This window comes from Orbicella franksi, chromosome 7 (genome assembly GCF_964199315.1).
Source record: "Orbicella franksi chromosome 7, jaOrbFran1.1, whole genome shotgun sequence".
Lineage (NCBI taxonomy): Eukaryota > Metazoa > Cnidaria > Anthozoa > Scleractinia > Merulinidae > Orbicella > Orbicella franksi.
The window spans coordinates 15,193,255-15,210,490 of NC_138151.1; the positions used below are offsets into that span (position 1 = coordinate 15,193,255).

General features: G+C 38.3%; 2 protein-coding genes across 2 annotated transcripts; one reads left to right on the top strand and one right to left on the bottom strand.

The window, feature by feature from the left end:
• Positions 1-1,227: 1,227 nt before the first annotated feature.
• LOC145491897 (intraflagellar transport protein 57 homolog) lies at positions 1,228-10,592 on the bottom strand. The gene is made up of 15 exons (XM_081471188.1): positions 10,333-10,592; positions 9,542-9,650; positions 8,797-8,850; positions 7,750-7,803; positions 7,244-7,308; positions 7,027-7,117; positions 6,431-6,508; positions 5,503-5,625; positions 4,817-4,888; positions 4,480-4,560; positions 4,061-4,111; positions 3,760-3,822; positions 3,596-3,662; positions 2,903-2,979; positions 1,228-2,242 (listed from the first exon to the last, which is right to left on the bottom strand). Exons 1-15 carry the CDS (start codon positions 10,491-10,493, stop codon positions 2,132-2,134), a joined length of 1,257 nt encoding a protein of 418 aa, XP_081327314.1. The 5' UTR covers positions 10,494-10,592; the 3' UTR covers positions 1,228-2,131.
• A 24-nt stretch (positions 10,593-10,616) lies between these two features.
• LOC145491903 (26S proteasome non-ATPase regulatory subunit 9-like) lies at positions 10,617-15,883 on the top strand. Its single transcript, XM_081471192.1, has 7 exons — positions 10,617-10,769; positions 10,853-10,955; positions 11,124-11,246; positions 13,025-13,095; positions 13,915-14,016; positions 14,330-14,418; positions 15,184-15,883. The coding sequence occupies exons 1-7, from the start codon at positions 10,674-10,676 to the stop codon at positions 15,206-15,208; spliced, it is 609 nt and encodes a 202-aa protein (XP_081327318.1). The 5' UTR covers positions 10,617-10,673; the 3' UTR covers positions 15,209-15,883.
• Positions 15,884-17,236: the final 1,353 nt, after the last annotated feature.

The window sequence follows — 17,236 nt, forward strand, 5'->3', positions numbered from 1 at the left end:
CATGAATGCTCCTATCTCCGGCACTTCACAAAAAAAAATAACTCCTGCACGCCTTGCGTGCCTATGTTTTATTTTAGAAATTACACGGGGTAAGAATATACCTCATTCCAATCCTTCGCAAAAATTACGGCTTGTTGTCGTTATTTAAAATCTCGAACTGGAAGTTATTCAGCCGTGACCTAAAACCTTCTGGAATGTTCTATTTCTCCTGTAATGTTCAAATTTAGAAACCTTGCAACAACGCTATTTAATAGCCCTTTTCACGGTTAATTTTTCTCATTTACATTACAATGTAATCCAACGTGGATGCAAGGCAATTTCGGGCTAAAACTACAAAATAGCCCGAAATTCCCTCACATACATGCTAGGTTTTATTGTAATGCAAATGAGCAAAGGTAACCGTGAAAAGGGCTATTCTTTAGATAAGTTTCTGGAAATTCCGGGTGTGCTTGTATAAGAGCGTGACTTTTGTCCATAAGAGAGCAATGAGAAATGTAATGAAGTTTAGCGCTGCTGAGTGCTGTAATCCGAGAAGTTAAATAAACCAGTTTGTTACTGTTACCGACGATCCCTTCGGCAGCATTTCGTATCATTTGGGTAAACTAGTTCCTAGGCCTCAATATTTCGCCGCGGTCATTCGTTTCGGGTCATGTGGTCCGGGGCGAAACGTGTACTCCGGGCCGTTCGTCTGGGATACGAAATATCAATAGACTGCGAAGGCCTGGGAGAAAGCCGTACAGGAACTAGGCAACCCAACACTCTGTAGGATGAAGGTTCCCCTCCGCTGGCTGGGTACTTCCTTATATGGGCTATATAGGTATGTGCGGCCTCAAAGGGTATGGTTTATTAGCCGTTTTCGTCAGAAATAGCGTATCGATTTTGGCCATTTTGGTCTCAAATGAGGACAGGTTTTCTGAGGTCTAGTCTTGAATTAGGTGCTTTTAAGGAGCTATCCTACCTAGCATTTAAACGTATAAGGCAGGTCTGAAACACGGAATTCAATAACGGGTCAGGTCTTACATAAGGTATTGGAAAATCGCAAATTTTGGTCTTATATAAGGTAAAGCTTTGGGGAAGTGGGCCCCACACCCCCACCCATTTTTTCTGGGAGTACGTCTCCGGACCCCCTTCATGAATCTGTGTATGTGCTAAGGGAAAACATAACTTGCTGTTGATAGCATTTGAACTGGCAGCTAAGGCTTTTTTGAAACACCTTTCTTGTCAATCAAATGGACTTTTTTTAATACAAAACAAATTCATTGATCACTTGGAATATTTCACATTTTATTGTCATGTTTAGACCTGACAATGAGCATGGAACTTCAGGAAAATCACAACATACAAAGAAATGGGAAAACCGTTCAATATTAAAATTCATATATCTAATTTTTCCAAAAACGTACGAAAACAAATGAGGATAATTTACATGTTGAATAATTTACACGAAAGTTGTTAAAAGCACCACGCACTGCAAATTACTTTGGTTATTTTAGGAAGCAGGTTTGTCTGCTGGAATCTTAAAATTGCTCAAGCTGCCACTTTTGGCAGCCATGTTGCTAAGGCTCATGGTGTACCCATGGCAACAAGATCGTCATGCTACATTCACATTGCTCCAGAGGCTTCAGATTGATAATAAGCATGAAAAATATTCGTTTTCCGTTCAACAGAATTTAACCAAACCTCCTGTTTCCTCTTGCGTGTCAAGACAATAATCTACAAACAATGTACCAGTAACTATATTGTCAATAACTTACGGTAGTGAAGATGAACAGCATGGCTGACATTTGTCATGCATTAATTTAGTTTTTTCCAAAAATTTGGACGATGCTAATGCCTGGTCACAGCTCAACTTTCCTCAACAAGCGAGCTTCATTTCAAGACTCTCAATTTACTGTTAATGATAATTCAAACTCTCTTCAATAAATATTAGACTTTTGGGTTTCGGGTTAACATGCTGGTTAAGTTTTACTTTTCAGTGCCAATTTTGTGTTTAAATGTTCCCCAAATGACCTGACATGCAAAAGCAATCCATCAAATGAAAACGAAAGCTGTTAAACAAACTAATGTAAGTTAACATTAGTTATGACATTTCTGTTGGCAGATAACAATACTTTTTTACATGTCGTCAAGTTTAAAATGGTTTAAAATCTCCAAATGTGGTCGCATCTGAGACTGGGGCATGCATGTCCTCTCTTATAGCGCTCCGATCTCGGATTTTTGCAACAAGGAGAGAATGCTCCACCTACAATAAACAACAAAAAACAATGATAATAATAAACATGTATTGTTCGTTGCTTGCAAGGCGGCAATGCTGACTCTCAGCTCAGCCTAGTAGGTGAGCTAGAAACTTGTCATTACATCACAAATTTCAGCTTGGGCTGAAAATGTTTCTCCTTGCAGCTGCCATTTTATGTGATTAATAACATGCGATTTTGCTTTGTAGGCCCAAGTTCTTTTTTCTGCCTTGGTGAAATTAAGTTTGTTTATTTGGCTTTTTGGGGCTTTGTAAGACTGTTTGACTAGGCTGAAATTTCCCGGTCAGTTTTTCAAACCATTGAAATTCTCTATGGTAAGTGATCACCCCTTTATCACTCTCTTAAGCCTCTCAAGGCTGAACTGCTGATACAGGCAGTCAGTATTTAGGTCATCACCCAGCAGAAGTGATGTGGATTTACAGCGGCATGAAATATGTCCTCGGCTGTAACTCACTCTCTTTAATCAAACCATATTAAAAACAAAACAAAATGACATACAGGGTGCAGCTGTTACATCCCTAAACAAAGTTTAAAGCTATGTGACTCTCATTCCCAGGTTCACTCTTCTTTCAATCTCCAGGGGTCAGGAAGAAGAGAGAGCCTGGGGACAAGGTTGAACTATGTAATATAAAAAGCACTAAACATACCACTCCAATACGGACTTCCATTTGCTGGACCTCCTGTTTAAGTCTTGTCAAAGCTTGTTTTATTCTGACTAAAGGGCCTACATCAAGACAAGTAAGATGACTGAAAATTTTCTTTCATTTAGTTCATGATTTTCTATACTCCTATAGCCTTACAGCATGACAAAGAATTGATGATATAAGATGAATTTAGATTTAGCTTCATGGAAAGGGCATGTGTTTTGCTGGGCAATGATATATTAAACTGTTGTCATGAATTGGCTATTCCTACTATAAACCAATTTCACAAGCTTTTGAGTCCTGGTGAAGTGCTTTTCTGTTACTCTAGGTAAAGGCAAGGTAAAGTCTGCATACAAGCCAAGTGACCCATCAGGCCAGCGATTATCCTGGTTTCTGTAGCATGAAACGACTAAGAGTATCTCTACTCCCCTGCTGGATAGGATGCCAGGACTTCCATCACAGGGTTAACCCCAACATCAAATTCAGCAGTACTCATTTATACACCTGGGTGGAGAGAGGTACTTTGACAGTTAAGTGTCTTGCCCAAGAACACAACTCAATGTCTCTGGCCAGGGCTTGAACCCAGACCCCTCAATCCAGAGTAGAGTGCGCTAACCATGAGGCCACCGTACCTCCCTTTCCTGTGGCCTTAAGCCGTGGCTATTTGGAAACTGCACCTGTTTCACAAAATCTTACCTGCATCAGTCATGTTAGTGCCTCGCTCATCCATCTGAGCTTTGACAGATTCTAGTTCTTCTGTGATCTGTGAATGAAATCATGTAGGTACCTTAAGCCTTTTTCTACACTGTCATAACTCATAGAGCTTGCTTGTTACTCAAATCCATTCAAACTAAACACACCTGAGATAATGACTTTGTAAGCTCAGTAACTCCCCCTGATCCTTGTTTGTAGCGCTCTTTTGTCTGTTGAGAAAATCAAATACAACACTGTTAAAACTTAATGTTTCTGTTGTATCAGGGACAAGGGTATTGACAGAGAAACAGTATAATAACAATGCCAAGAATGCAAGGATTTCCACAGATTATTATCAGATTTTTCTTTGAGCTTTTTAAAACAGGGGTGGGCTGGGGTGGGAGTGAACATGAAAAAAATATATTCCATCACCATCAAATACGTTCAAAGAAAATAAAAGCATCATACCTCAGCCAAATTGTCCTGTAAACTTCGAAATTCTTGCAGCAAATGTTCAAGCTGTTAAAGAAAGCAGCAAAGTAGGAAACAGATCAAACTCTCCACTTTGCAAGAGAGAATGCCTTGTCAAAAGTATCCATGGCTACACTCATATTACTAACAATAATTTCATCATCACTAGATTTATCTGCACATTTAAGGTTTCAAACATGTCAATCAAACTTCTACATGTACTTGTCTCATTGAAAAGAGTTTCATCAGAATTTTGCATGGTACGCAAAATGAAGAGAACTTAATCTGAAATTAAGTTATAACATCTCTCAGACTCTCGCGTTGGATGTGCAACCGAAAAAAGGATGGCCGATCATAGGGTTTAAAAAGAAAAAGTATCTGAAGATCAATGGTTAATAACACTTTGTTCATAATACCTGGTTATTAATGTACTTTTCTCGACTGGATATTTTCTCCAGTGTTCTGCTGATCTCATGGTGAAGTTTGTCAAGATGGCCCTGAAAAGTACAAACAAAAGTAAGCATTGTAACTCTCCCAGGGCTGAACATCACCAGATTGTGCTGAATCAGCATTGCATGAATGACCTGATGGGGGCATGGAACACTTAAGCCATTGGTAAAGCATTCATGACTGGCCCATTACCCACAAGGGGACTATGGTAAAAAGTGAAATGGAAAGCATTTATGAGCATGCTCATGTATATTGTAGAAGAGTGATTTCAAATGTCTTATTACATGTAATTACATAACTTACCCTTGTTTCTGTTAAAGATGACTTGATTCCTTCACTATGCTGTTGCATTTGCTCGTAATGGGTCCTCCAGTCCTACAAGTATACAGTGTTTGTCAATCAACTTATCCTACACTACAGTAGACACACTAACACTGCCAGACAAACCTAATGGTGTATTACTGGCAATAACCAGGGGTTTCACTAACCTTTTCAGCAGGGGGCAAACTAGTTTTTCACAGGCAGGCAAAACATTTTGAGCTGACAGAAGCTCTTTAGAAGAAAAACTTTCCTCTAAATGGTCAAACATGGCAGGCAAAACTGACCTCACAGCCGGTCAATTTGTCTGGTTCCTGGCCCTTGATGAAACCCCTGAAGAACAAGTCTGAGGGCAAAGGAAATGTTGCCTTGATGGAAGTGGTCAAACAGCATAGTCAAACTCTTAAACACCTGTCAAACAGCACTCAGCTTTTGCTGATCTTGAAACACATCTAAAACCATCAGCAGCACCTAATGATGTCCTCAACTTAGTCTGTGAGGTTTTAAACTGCAACCCAAATGCTTCCTTACACTGAAAAGGTACACTTGTCTTCCAGATTTACTTGGATGCTCAAACATCACTTGAAACTTTTCAAAGATGGATTAAAAGGATCAGAAGAAATTCAGTCATTTCGCTTGATTATTTCTAAAGGTATTTTGAAGATATTTACCTTGTTATCAGTTCTTATGTGGACCTTTAACAAAGGCAGAACTCTTTCAACTTCAAGTTTCCATTCAGCTGCATCAGTAGTTGATTCCATTACAGAATCAGGTTTGGATGAATCAACCATTTCCTAAAGGCAAAACAACGATCAATGATCAATCCAGTGACAAATACCTTATAATAACCTCACTCCTAGACCTCCTTCACCTATCTATTTTATGCCAAGTGGCATATAATTCTGGGGTGGGGGTACTCCCAGAAAAATTGGGTGGGGCGGTGCGGCCTACTTCACAAAACCCTTACCCTTTTAAAGACTAAAATCTGTAATTTTCCCTACCCTATTTAGTACCTAACCACAAATTTGATACCCTATTTAAGATCTGATCCTTAAATCAATACCCTGCTTCAGATCTGCCATATAATTAGTTCCCTATTCCCTTATCAATGATGAAAAAAGTAGCTTCTTCTGAAAAACATAGTTACGCAAATTGAAGGCCAGAGTGCAAAAACCATAGCCAATTTGAGACCAAACTGGCTAAAATCAAAAATCAGTACCCTAGGTCTGACCAAAACAGCAAAAAACATACCCTTTAAGGCTGCACATGTACCTATATAGCCCAAAGAAGGGAGTATTCCCCGCCCCCCAGGTACATAAGGTCTCCACAATCTGCTAGCAACTGACAAATATCCCCCAGCAGTCAAAACAGGTGGAAAACAGCTTTGAATGAACTTGAATTGCACTGTAGAGCAACTGAAATTCAGAGTACAGTATAGTGTGCAACTAGTGTTTGTCTTGTGTCAAGTTCTGGTTCAAAATAAAGTGACAATAGTTTGGTGTCTGATAGTTGACTGACACCTTTGTTCCTTCACAAGCTAACAGCCAAAATTAGCCTTTAACTAGAAAAGCAATGGTGTAAACAAAAAAAAACTATTACATTCATCTGGGACTGTTGCTTCATTCCTGCCAGATCAAGGTAACTGTCATCTTCTTCAATTTCTTCTTCCACCTCATCCTGAATAGGAGTAAATATATGTAATGAGCAAACAGTAAATAACATCTTCAACAATCAAACTATTGTACAGTAAAATAGGGATGGAACAAGAACCAAAAAAAACAAAAATTCTCATTAGTGAGCATTGTCGTAATGAACACTTATCTCAGAACTAACAGTAAAATGAGTATCTTAGGTAATTGTACATGAATGCAAGTTCAAGTAAGTAAGTACAAGTAAAATTGCTCAAGCCTTCAGGCCAGTGCAATTTGTAACTTGAAAGAATTTTCAAATATCACACCAGTGTAAACCCTTAATTGTTCAAGCCTTCATACGATTACTCATTTATTGTATGACTGGGAAAATCACAAAAACACATGGCTGCATTTAATCTGCACTACAGTGCACACTGAAAATTAACGATAAATTGGCCAGCTCTCAGCCAATCACAATGAAATAATTTTCTCAGTGAAAAATAAAGACACATACAGCAATCAATTCAGGAGAATCAAAATTCTGATCGTGATGACAGTACTGACCATCATTTCTTCCTCTACTTTGTTCAATGTTAATTCAGCCTCATCATCTTCCATGGTTTCCTCTTCAAAGTCTTCTTGCGCATGTTGCGGCCTTAGATTTCAACCAAAAGGCAACTTTGTTATTAACATCTTTTTTTTTAACTGATAGAGATATTTACTTAGTCTAGTAAATTGAACAAAACAACTTTCACAAAGAATGGATTCTGCAGACGCTTACTTTTGCCAGGCAAATTTTCTGGTTTTCAGAGCCTCATCAGCAAGTTTATCGATCACATAACAAATCTAAAGAAATTGAAATATTAAAATGTAATGTCATAAATTACTGGTAAGTTACAGGTCAGAATGAAAGTAACATAAGCAACCTCTGAGATGCTAATTCCAAATAATTACATAATAATAGAAGGGCATGTTGCAAGAATAGAGCAGTTTTCAGTTGAGTGCCATAAACCAAAACTAAACCAGTTAACTTACCGATTAGACTACCCACCTAATCTCAAACCGCAGTTAAACCAAAACCAAAACCAAAGTAGCTGCCTGTCATTACTTTTGACACTCAGTTGAAAACCACTCCAAGGTGAAGCATGGGTTACTGGTAAGTTGTTATTACTTAATTTGAAATGATTCAATTTTTCATATTCAGATTGAAGGCAATCTGGTAGAATGCTTCAGATCCCAGATCTAGCCTGCACTCCTTATCATACTTTATTCGACAATCAGTGACACCTGTTCTCCTGATCCTGTTTTCAACTTTCCTGGAGGGAAATCTGCCGGTACTCCCTGGAGTAAAACCAAAAAAATTACATATTAAACAAAATCATAATTAAATGCAAATATTTATTGTTACTGTATAGTAAGTTAATCAAATGTACTAGCTAGTCAATGATGCTCACATTTCTAATCTGACTACTACTGATGGCTTTTGGTGGCCTCTTATGAGAAACAAGAAGCATTTTGTTATATAACTTTAGTTATGTACCTTTGTCTTGTTTGAGTATATAATTATTGTGTATTAGTAGACTGGAAGCAGTCTCTCTTTTGCTCTAAAATCTGTGGGGAAGAACAAAAAGTTCAGAGCACACAAGCAAAGACAAGCAGCAGTGTACTCGCTACTCACAGCTTCACTGCACTCACCTCTGCTAGTTTACTTAGTGTTTTGCATTCTTCCACACAGATTTTAGAGCAACTGAGAGACTGCTCACAACCTAGTGTATTAGTTGTTACTGCAGTTAAGCCTCCACTAATGGCCACCTCTAAACAAAAGCCACTTTTTGTGGTCATGGCAGACAGCATGTACATTGCCTCTTAATTAAACCTCTTAACAATGACCACCTCTCCTCAATGGCAAAGGCTACTAAAGTGCATCCCAACTGCCAAACTCACCTCTCAACAATTGTCAGTTAATCAACGACTGACGAGTGGTGTGTACAAATTAAACCACTGTGACATTCTTATTGTAAAAGGTCACCAAACTTGATCTGTACGACATATTGTTGGGACATTCTTAATATATTTTGATTGCTTTAGGTATTTATATGCTAAAAGAAGCTTTCTTAAAACTGCAACAAAAGATTGCATGCCCCCCCAAAAAATGCAGGTGTCATATTACACCCCTACCTCCCCGTTATGGCCACCTCTCTACTATGGCAACTTTCCTCTGACCCCAAATGCAAAGGTGACCACTGTGAAGAGGTTCGACTGTGCTACTTGTCTTATAGAGGTATAATTTATACAGTTAGTGACTATTTAACTGATCATTCTTCTCGTTCTTACCAGTTTCTTCATCTCATCCAGAATGCTTGACACAGTAGCGTTAGGATCATCATACTATAAAGGAAGAATCAGACTACAGTTATCTCCACAATCCAGTCATCAGTGCATTATTTTTAAGAATCAACTTCTAGCAGCTGAAACAGTAATGCAAAACTCTTTCACTCCCTGACAATAGTGCAACTGGTGTAAAAGACATTCAAAATGTCATAATTTTCTAAAACAGTGAAAAGTAAACAAAATTAAAGAAAATTCACATATGTTTCATTTTCAGACTTTAACCCCTTAAGTGCCTATATATGATGTACTCAGTATGTCATGATTTTTGTCCCCGAGGTACCTATATGATGTACTGGAAACAACATTTATTGGCACCTGAGATTCATAGGAGGGTTTTTGAGAGACTGCTAATTTCCCATTGCTGTGATGTCATATGAATATCAAATTACATCAACCACGGCAAAATTAACCACATTGAAGAGACACTTTTCTGACCTTTCAGAAAATGTGTACATGCCTATAATTTGAGCAAAAAAGCTTATGGCGTTTAAATTTTTCTTTTTTTTAGTATTAGACACCCATTTTCAGTGAAAATGCTGTGGCACATAGTGTATGCACATATTGGTCCAAATGGCATTTTAGGGTTAAAATCTAAGTCTATAGGAGAAAAGAGGGCAATGTTGGAGATAAACTACTTTAAAAAGTCTCTACCGTCAAACTGCTAGTTTTCACTCATACCATCACATACCTCTTGTGGCTGTTCAAAGTTCTTGCCACAACACGTGAGCAGCCATGCAGCTAAAGAAGTAAAAGTGAAAAACTGCTCTCCGGGATTGGTTGCGAAAGCAAAGTAGTGCCTGGTGACAAATTAAAACAGGTATAATAAAAGTAATATCAGACACATAAAAGGATATAATATTAATAATAATACTAATAATAATACTAATACTACTACTAATAATAATAATAATAATATTAATAATAATAATGTTATTAACTTTAGATTAGCAGAGTAGACCTGTGGTCTATGTGTAACTTTAGCTCAGCTTTTCTTATTTTATTGTAATCAGTGAAAAGATATGACTAGTTACGTCCGGCACTCATTTATATATTTGTGTGAAGAGGAACACTGTGAGGGTAGTGCCTTGTCCATACTTTTCACAACACAACACAGTGCCCCCAACCAGGGCTCAAAGTCAGATTGCTTGATCTGGAGTCCAGCAGATCACATCGTACAATGCATCCTTAGTAAGGAGAATTAATGTTTTGAGCTCAAGACTTAAAGCCTCCTTTTACTTCCAGAGCTTTATGGTGGATATCTGACCAGAAAATGAACAACGAAAATGGTACTTCTTTTGCATCAAGAAATACAAATCGATAAGAGATCAATATTTTTCTCAGTTAGTAGCCACACTTAAAAGATCTCTTCCATATTTTGTAGCCACATAGCTAAGTAAATAAAAACCGTCGATTTTAATATGATCTTATGTTGACTTTGGCTAAAAAAATCTAAAGTGGACATATGAAACAAATTCAAACCTTGATAGAGGTCTAAAACCCATCTGCTTACAGAAGTCCGTCTCGTAGTCAAGCAATTTTAGTTTCTCGAGTACTTCTTCCATAACTCCTACTGTCAACATGTAACCCTGAGAGGCATTATCAGCCGCTGCATCGGCTCCACGGCGAACTTCGCCTTCCATTCTTTCAAAACAGAGTGTCAGCTACCCCAAAAGATGCCCTTGACGATATGTTTTTACTCACGAAAATACATCATGTACACAAGTTACCATGTTATTTTTCGTCTCGAAGAAATCAGCCTCGCTTTCATGATGACATATTTTTTGAGCCCGCATGCACACTAGCTGACCTTCATTTTCAAGATGGCGGACGTTTCAATGCAAAAAGTGAAAGATTTGATGGCAAAGAAAGATGCAATTGAACAGGAAATCAAGGAGTTTCAAGACGTTCTTGAATCTGTAAGCTCTATCTACGAACAACTAGATATTTAGATTCAGATAAATGACTATAGAAGTAACTTTAAAACTTTATTTTTTTTCAGCAAAAAGGAGTCGGGATGCATGGAAAGTTGATCGACGATGAGAATTATCCCCGCTCAGATATCGATGTTTACGCGGTTCGTGTTGCAAGAAATCGAATTATATGTAAGAAAGATAATATTCTGTTTCAAATTTCATGGTGTTATATTTTTTGAAGGCAAGAGGCGAATTTTTTTAAATAGTATTTGGCTCATGGTGATAACAATATGCGCGTGGGCTTAATTTGCTGACTCATTCTTATGCTGTCCTACATCCTTTCGAATGTTAAATCAGGTCTTCAAAATGACCATAAGGCGTTAATGAAGGAAATAGAGGAAGGCATTCATGAGGTGCATGCCAGAGCACGAGAACAGAAAAATAATGCAAAGGAAAACCAGGAGGATACAGAAATGGCAGGTAAAGCTGCGAAGGTGGTTTAGTAATCGATTAAGTCTCTGGATGTTCAAACATTGTTATTGTTCAAAGTAGGTAAAGAGCATTACTTGTGGTTAAATCGGTATTTTCTCCAAAATGCCAATTTGAAAAAAGGTACAAAAGTCAGTTTTGATATTCGCTGCGTCTCTAATTTGTCCAGCAGCTGGACAGGTTTTTCAAAATACTCCATGTCCGGCAGTCAAAATTATTTTTTAAAAATTCATTTAATAATATCAAATCCTTGTTTATATGGCTGAATACTTCACTATTTCCACCATAGTGTGAAATTTGGTGAGCTGGCACCCTACACCAGTATTTATAACATAGACTATTATAAAATAATTGGCAGTCAAAACGTTTAAATAGTACTCTGGTTAGCCTAAAAATCACTCTGGTTAGCCTGAATAGCACTTGGGTAGCCTGTTTATGGTTAGCTTTCAATAATGCTAAGAGTAACTCTATAAATATTTAAAAAATTCTGAGCACTGCTGGCTGGTTGCCATGGCGCAGTGGTCATGGGTACTGCTTGCCATACCAGCGACCCGGGTTTGATTCCTCTTGGGGTTGCCTGTCATAAAGTTCTTTTTACGTTGCTTTAATTTATAAAAGTCTCACAGCCAGACACGGAGTATTTTAAAAAACCTGCCCAGCTGTCGGACATGTAGCCACAGTGTTTGATATTTCAAAGAAATAAATTCAGTAAACTTTTTTCTTAAATATGCCCAATTCCCTCACATAAATTATGGTAAGACTAATATCTTTTCTTTGAGACTTTGTTAACTTGCTCAAAAAGTCAAGACTAATAATAATAATAATAATAATAATAATAATAATAATAATAATAATAATAATAATAACGAATATTTATACAGGATAGCCCTTCAGTGCAAGAGTACTGTTATCAAAGGGGTCCTGTCTAAATAACATAATATAACAATAGAAACTAAAATAAGTTAAGAATGACTTTGTAAATTATTGTGACGAACGAATGCGTGACATTATTTGTCATTGCAAAATCACCACGCTGTTGTAATAGGATCTCCGGGAGAGGTCTGAGTCGGAGAATTGAGAAGAGAATTAAAAAGACACCTGTGTATTTACGTGAAGGATCTGTCCTTTATTGCAGCCCGTTACATTATTAACTACACAACATAAAATTGATCTAAAGACTCCCTAAATAGTACCCTAATGCTAATTTGCTTGATTTTTAAAGGTAAAGAATTAAAAGCTGAAGTGCCTAAAAAGTAAAAACTTTTTCGAGCGAAGTCAAGTTTCACTTTTGGCAGAGCAATGGTGGTCCCACTGTTCCTCGTATTAAAATCGTGGGTTAAAAAATTAAAATAACCCTAAACCCTAAAACTCTAAAATCAAGTAGAGATGGCAAGACTAGGAAATTTCTCTAAAATTCTGTAGGATGTATATTTTTTAAAGGACCAATTGCCATGTCAATCATTAAAATTCTACAAATCACAGATCAAATGGAGTTTAGGAACCACTAGCATAGTGATATTAGTAGAGTGGTTTTACTACTGGAATTGTACATGCCACAACTTCATATTAGTTCCTATTATCCGGGTATAGTTAGTAATTCTTTTGTTTTCTAATCTTTTTCTAATCTGTTTTTGTATACTACGCAGTAATACTAATTAGCAGACAATATTACACACTAACAAGTAGTTTCTGTTTCATCACTCTATGTTGGCCAAACAAAATCCATAATATTCTTGTTTGTAATACACTCACATGTTTGTGGTTTCCAGATATTTCAACAAAGCTGGAAGCTTTTCTTCGAGTTGATTCAGTTGCTGAAGGGTCACCGTCATCACAAGCAGTAAGAAACAATGTTTAATTGTTTCCATTAAGGGGCATTTCAATGTAATCAGGGATTAACAGCACATGAAATTGTTGTTGTCTTGAAGTAAGATTATTTTACCACACACCCATATTTATCACAATATGGACAGATTAGGTTAACAACCATTTGTCGCTTGTTAAATAAATACACAAGGAAACCACACAAAACATTTGGCAGTAAATGGGACTAAGGTTGTTGGGTGCTCCCTGGGATAAATAGGGTGGAAGCAATACACCCTGTAAAGTGAAGGTAAAGGGGGTGGCAGCAGCACACCCTACGAGTAATGGATGAGCCAACAATTGTAGTGCATGCTACACCTGGTGATAACATGTAAACTAAAAGGGATGAGCCAATAAGTGTGGCACATGCCACACCTGGCTAGTGACTAAGGCTAAGGTGGGGTCAGGGTCTCACCCAGCCTGCTATGTGCAAAGAATATGGACAGATTAGGTTAAATCTGCATACAAGCAAAATGGCCCATTGGGCTGGCGCTTATCTCCGGTTTCAGTGACTTGTAGGAACTAGGAGTATTTCTACTCCCCCCTGGATGGTATGCTGGTTACCCCCAGCATTAAATTTGCTGGTACTCATTTAAACACCTGCATGGAGAGAGGCACTGTGAGTAAACTGTCTTGCCCAAGAACACAACACAATGTCCCCGACCAGGACTTGAATCTGGACCACTCGATCTGGAGGCAAGCACACTAACCACAAGGCAACCTCCCCTCTGCAATATGCATAGATTACAATGAATTAACCTTTCCACAGTCATACTTCTTCATGATTCAATTATAGGGTTTAAAAGTTGGGGATCTCATCATAAAATTTGGCTCCATCAGTGGTGAGAACTTCAACAGCCTTCAGGATATTGCTTCTGTTGTACAGCACAGCAAGGGGGTAATGATAATAATTAATTAAAAATTTAATTTCTCGATTATTCAGATTATTTTTACCAGTCCAAACATGTCTAATGATAAGGCTGAATAGTATTCACCAACTGTACAGCATTGTTTGTTTTGTTTCACATGGTTTTCCAGTGTTGAATATTTGCAATAGTCAACTAGACAATCAGTACTCTTTACTTTTTTGAGAGTTAAGAGTTCTTGGAGAGGGGTGGGGGAGGGTGGGGGAAATGGGGGTAAAGTGTTCATCAGTTAATTTTGGCTCATATTTTAGCTTACCAGTTTGCATGTGATAATCTCTTCTACAGACCCCAATGAGTGTTACAGTTGAAAGACAACAGAGAACACAAACCTTATCCCTTACCCCAAACACGTGGGGTGGACGAGGGCTTCTTGGGTAAGAATCCAGACTCCTGTTGGTATTTTCATTTGAAATGTAAATTACCAGTATGTTACAGGCAACTCTCTACGAACAGACACTCTCATAAGCGGACAGCTCTATTTACAGACACTTTTTTCAATTCCCGTTTTACCTTCCAGTCAAACTCTGTATTTGCACATCCCCATAAATGAACACTCTCTCGTAAGCAGACACGGACACTTTTGAAATGAAAATTGGATTTTTCTTTTATTTACTCTCTCCTAAGCAGATGCCCCATGTATTTAACAATTAACTCTTGGCAATAAATTGACAAAAATATGACCTTAAACAGAGAAACAGAAAAGTGGGATCAGTTTTGTCAAATCTACATTTGTTAACGGGAAAGCAAGCTGTCCGTTTGTTTGACATCAACAACAGTCTGACATAACATTTGTAAAGTCATGTCATGGCCACATTCATCATGGTCTACTGTCCTTCTCGCTTCTGTTTTCAATCACTGACTGTACTGAATACAGTATACTGTATCCCAGATAACACCCACTGATTAACTCTCCCGTAGGCAGACATCCACACTATTTTTCTTTGGTGTCCACTTAAATGCAAATACTTCTTGCAAGTGAACAGCCATATATTACTAACAGACACTTTTTCCAGTTCCCAAGGGAGTCTGCTTAGGAGAGAGATGACTTAATTCTACTAGTATGGTCACTTCTGAAATGAATAGTCTGTTACAGTGTCATCCAGTGCTAAACATTCTTGATTACTCTACTTTGTCTACAGCTGCCACATTGTTCCTGTGAAATAGGCATCTTTGACCATCATTTGCTGAAAAAGCAGCATCAACAAAGAAACCTCCCTCCTCTGTCTGCAGTCAAGACAAAGTTTACAGACATTTTAAATCAAGCTGTGTAAACCTCTTTAGCAAAATTATCATTTAGGGCAATTAGAATTATAGTTCTAATCCCTGTTCAGGGTGTATGGTGTTCCCAGAGGTAAATAACTTGGCTCATCTCGCAACTGGAAACCATTTGGGCACACCAAATGCACTATCCCTGACAAAGACAGGGTCTGTTTGAGTTTACTGGTAGTTGTTTTTTTGGAAAGACTTACTCCATCACACCTTAAACTAAGTGAGCTTGGTTCTCAGTTTTCCACATGTTTCTTTGCAGTGGCAGATCTAGGAGAGGGGCCTGGGGGGGGGGGGGGGGGCAAAAAACCCAAAAAAATCGCAGAAGGAAGAAAAGCCAGCAGGGCACGCAAAAATAACCACACCCCCGTTAGCTCGAGGTCTGGATCCGCCACTGCTTTGCGGACATTTTTTACTTTTTGCCACACTGGTCTCAAATTTAAAATTGTCAACAATTTCAATACTTATTGAGAAAATATAAAGATTTCTTTAATAATGTGCAGTATTAGCTCATCAAACAAGATGACAGGACTGTACGGTATTAAAATACCTTACTACATTACTTACAAACCACTTAAGGTATTCCTGGAGGCTAAAGTGACATTTTTGTTTTGCCAAAATTTTTTGTCCGCTGGAAGATAATTTTAAAACACAAACGTATGCTAAGTTTTAGGTCGGAAAAACCAAACCCGTCTGAGATATTGGCATGCGAAGTTTCGTTTCTATGTAGGTTTTCGCGGTAAAAATACGAAAAAATGTCCTGCTGTGGTCTCCCAAAGGATGGTCTTGTTGACAGCTCAACGCAATAAAACCTGGTAATTCGAAATGTGACACCCTCTTTGATCGTGATGGCAGCCGAGGAAGCGGTAAATGCGCTCGACCGTACTTTCAGAAAATAAAATAGGCATTGAACTCGCGGACAAAAGAAATAATGCTTGACGTCGTGGCCACAAACAGTCCTTCTGGGATACGGATTCTAAAAGATAAAAGCAATTGTAAGTAACAGCGCTTTGGCAGAGTCATTGTAATTACAGTAAACAAAAGCGCACTGGAAAATCATCGGTCAAGGTTAGCTAATGTTTTCACATAAAATTTGTAGCTACACAAGCTAACAAAACATGAATCAAAAATTTCACTGGGAAGCACCAAGGGGAAGTGAAATAAACGTATGTTATGGACGCTTATGTAATGAGAATGTATTCATTGCTCACAGATCACATATCATAGAAACGTGAGAAAATCTCAATGCTAGACAAGACAACTAATCGAGCCATCAATCTTCAATGAAAAAAGTTATGAAATTGAGACGGTTTGTTGTAAGCTACAAATCAAGATACAAGCAGGAGTCTCACCATTCCCTATTGCTTTCCTCACGAAGTTCCTTTAGCGGTGGTTCGTAGTCAGAGTCATCGTGGGGAGAATCGGTCGTTGATTTCTGCTCTTGTTTGGCGTTGACAATGGTTTTAGTTGTTTGAAAGGTCTCCAAGACCCCTTCATCTCTCAGTTGCCGTTCTACATCTTTCGCACTTTTTAGTGTCTTTACACCAGGGTTTGTGTAGCGTAGGTAGACCTTAACTCCCGAGGACGACTCCCTCTCCTCCTGTTTTATCGTCCAGCCAGCTTCCCTCAACTTATCAAAATCCAACGCAATTCTTGATTGTGTTCCAGAACCACGAATCGCATTACCCTTCACCGCCTTCGCCGCTTTCTCGCTAGTTTCTCTCTGTCGCTTTTTCGGCGGCATCACTCCGACTACTTCTTTTTTTCTTTCGTTTTTTTTTTCGCTAAATTCTCTCGCGCGTCCTATCTTTCGCTCGCTTCGAATGTCAATTCTCGCAATCACGCTGTCAACACTAACAGTTGGATGCCGTTGCGGGTACCGTTGCTATGGAAAGGTGTTATTGTTCGTAATCGCTTTTTCCGATT